The sequence below is a fragment of the Eimeria tenella genome, genomic scaffold (genome assembly GCF_000499545.2).
Source record: "Eimeria tenella Houghton genomic scaffold, Eth_scaff2117, whole genome shotgun sequence".
Lineage (NCBI taxonomy): Eukaryota > Apicomplexa > Conoidasida > Eucoccidiorida > Eimeriidae > Eimeria > Eimeria tenella.
Window position 1 is genome coordinate 1,771 of NW_013541965.1, and position 661 is coordinate 2,431.

Sequence of the window (661 nt, forward strand, 5' to 3'; positions counted from 1 at the left end):
GCGCGCAGCAGCAGCAGCGCGCGCAGCAGCAGCAGCAGCAGCAGCAGCAGCAGCAGGCGGCTGCAGGGCCTGTACCGGGAAGAGGCGCTGCTGCTGAAGCAGCAGTTCCGGGACCCGCAGCTGCTGGAGGCGGCGCTGCTGGACTGCTGCAGCAGGTTCTTCCTGCTGCTGCCGCAGCAGCTGCTGCTGGACTCGCTGCACCTCTACTTCCGGCTGCAGGAGGCCTGGTGGTGGTACGTGGACATCTGGGTGGGCCGCTTCGAGCAGCAGCTGCTGCTGCTGTCGCTGCGGGACTTCGGTTTGCTGCTGCTCGCAGACTGCTGCTTGCTGCAGCTCTTCTGCCCCCTCGAGCAGCACGACGGCTTCTTGAAGAACTGGAGCAGCTACTGCAGGACCATTCCCCTCAGGGGCGCCGTGCTGCTGAACCAGTCGCTCACCAAGTGCCTGCTCATCACCGTGCGCTGCTGCTGCTGCTGCTGCTGCTGCTGCTGCGCTGCTGCTGCGCTGCTGCTGCGGCGGTTCTTGGGGCGCTGCCGGCTGGTGCGCCGCGTCGCTCTTGCTGCCGGTGTTGCTGTTGGCTATTAATTGCTGCTCATGTTGTTGTTGTTGTTGTTTGCTGCTGCTGCTGCTGCTGCTGCTGCTGCTGCACTGGCAGGGCTGG

The 661-nt window shown here is 65.5% G+C and overlaps 1 protein-coding gene across 1 annotated transcript in view; it reads left to right on the plus strand.

Moving 5' to 3' along the window:
- The window catches only part of ETH_00036505 (mRNA decapping protein, putative), a gene marked incomplete at both ends in the record, with an annotated part of 4,864 nt that overhangs the window by 1,233 nt on the left and 2,970 nt on the right, over positions 1–661 (plus strand). The window contains 2 exons of the mRNA XM_013374548.1: positions 9–440; positions 656–659. Coding sequence (XP_013230002.1) covers positions 9–440; positions 656–659 — 436 coding nt within the window. The remainder of the gene's footprint in view (positions 1–8; positions 441–655; positions 660–661) is intronic.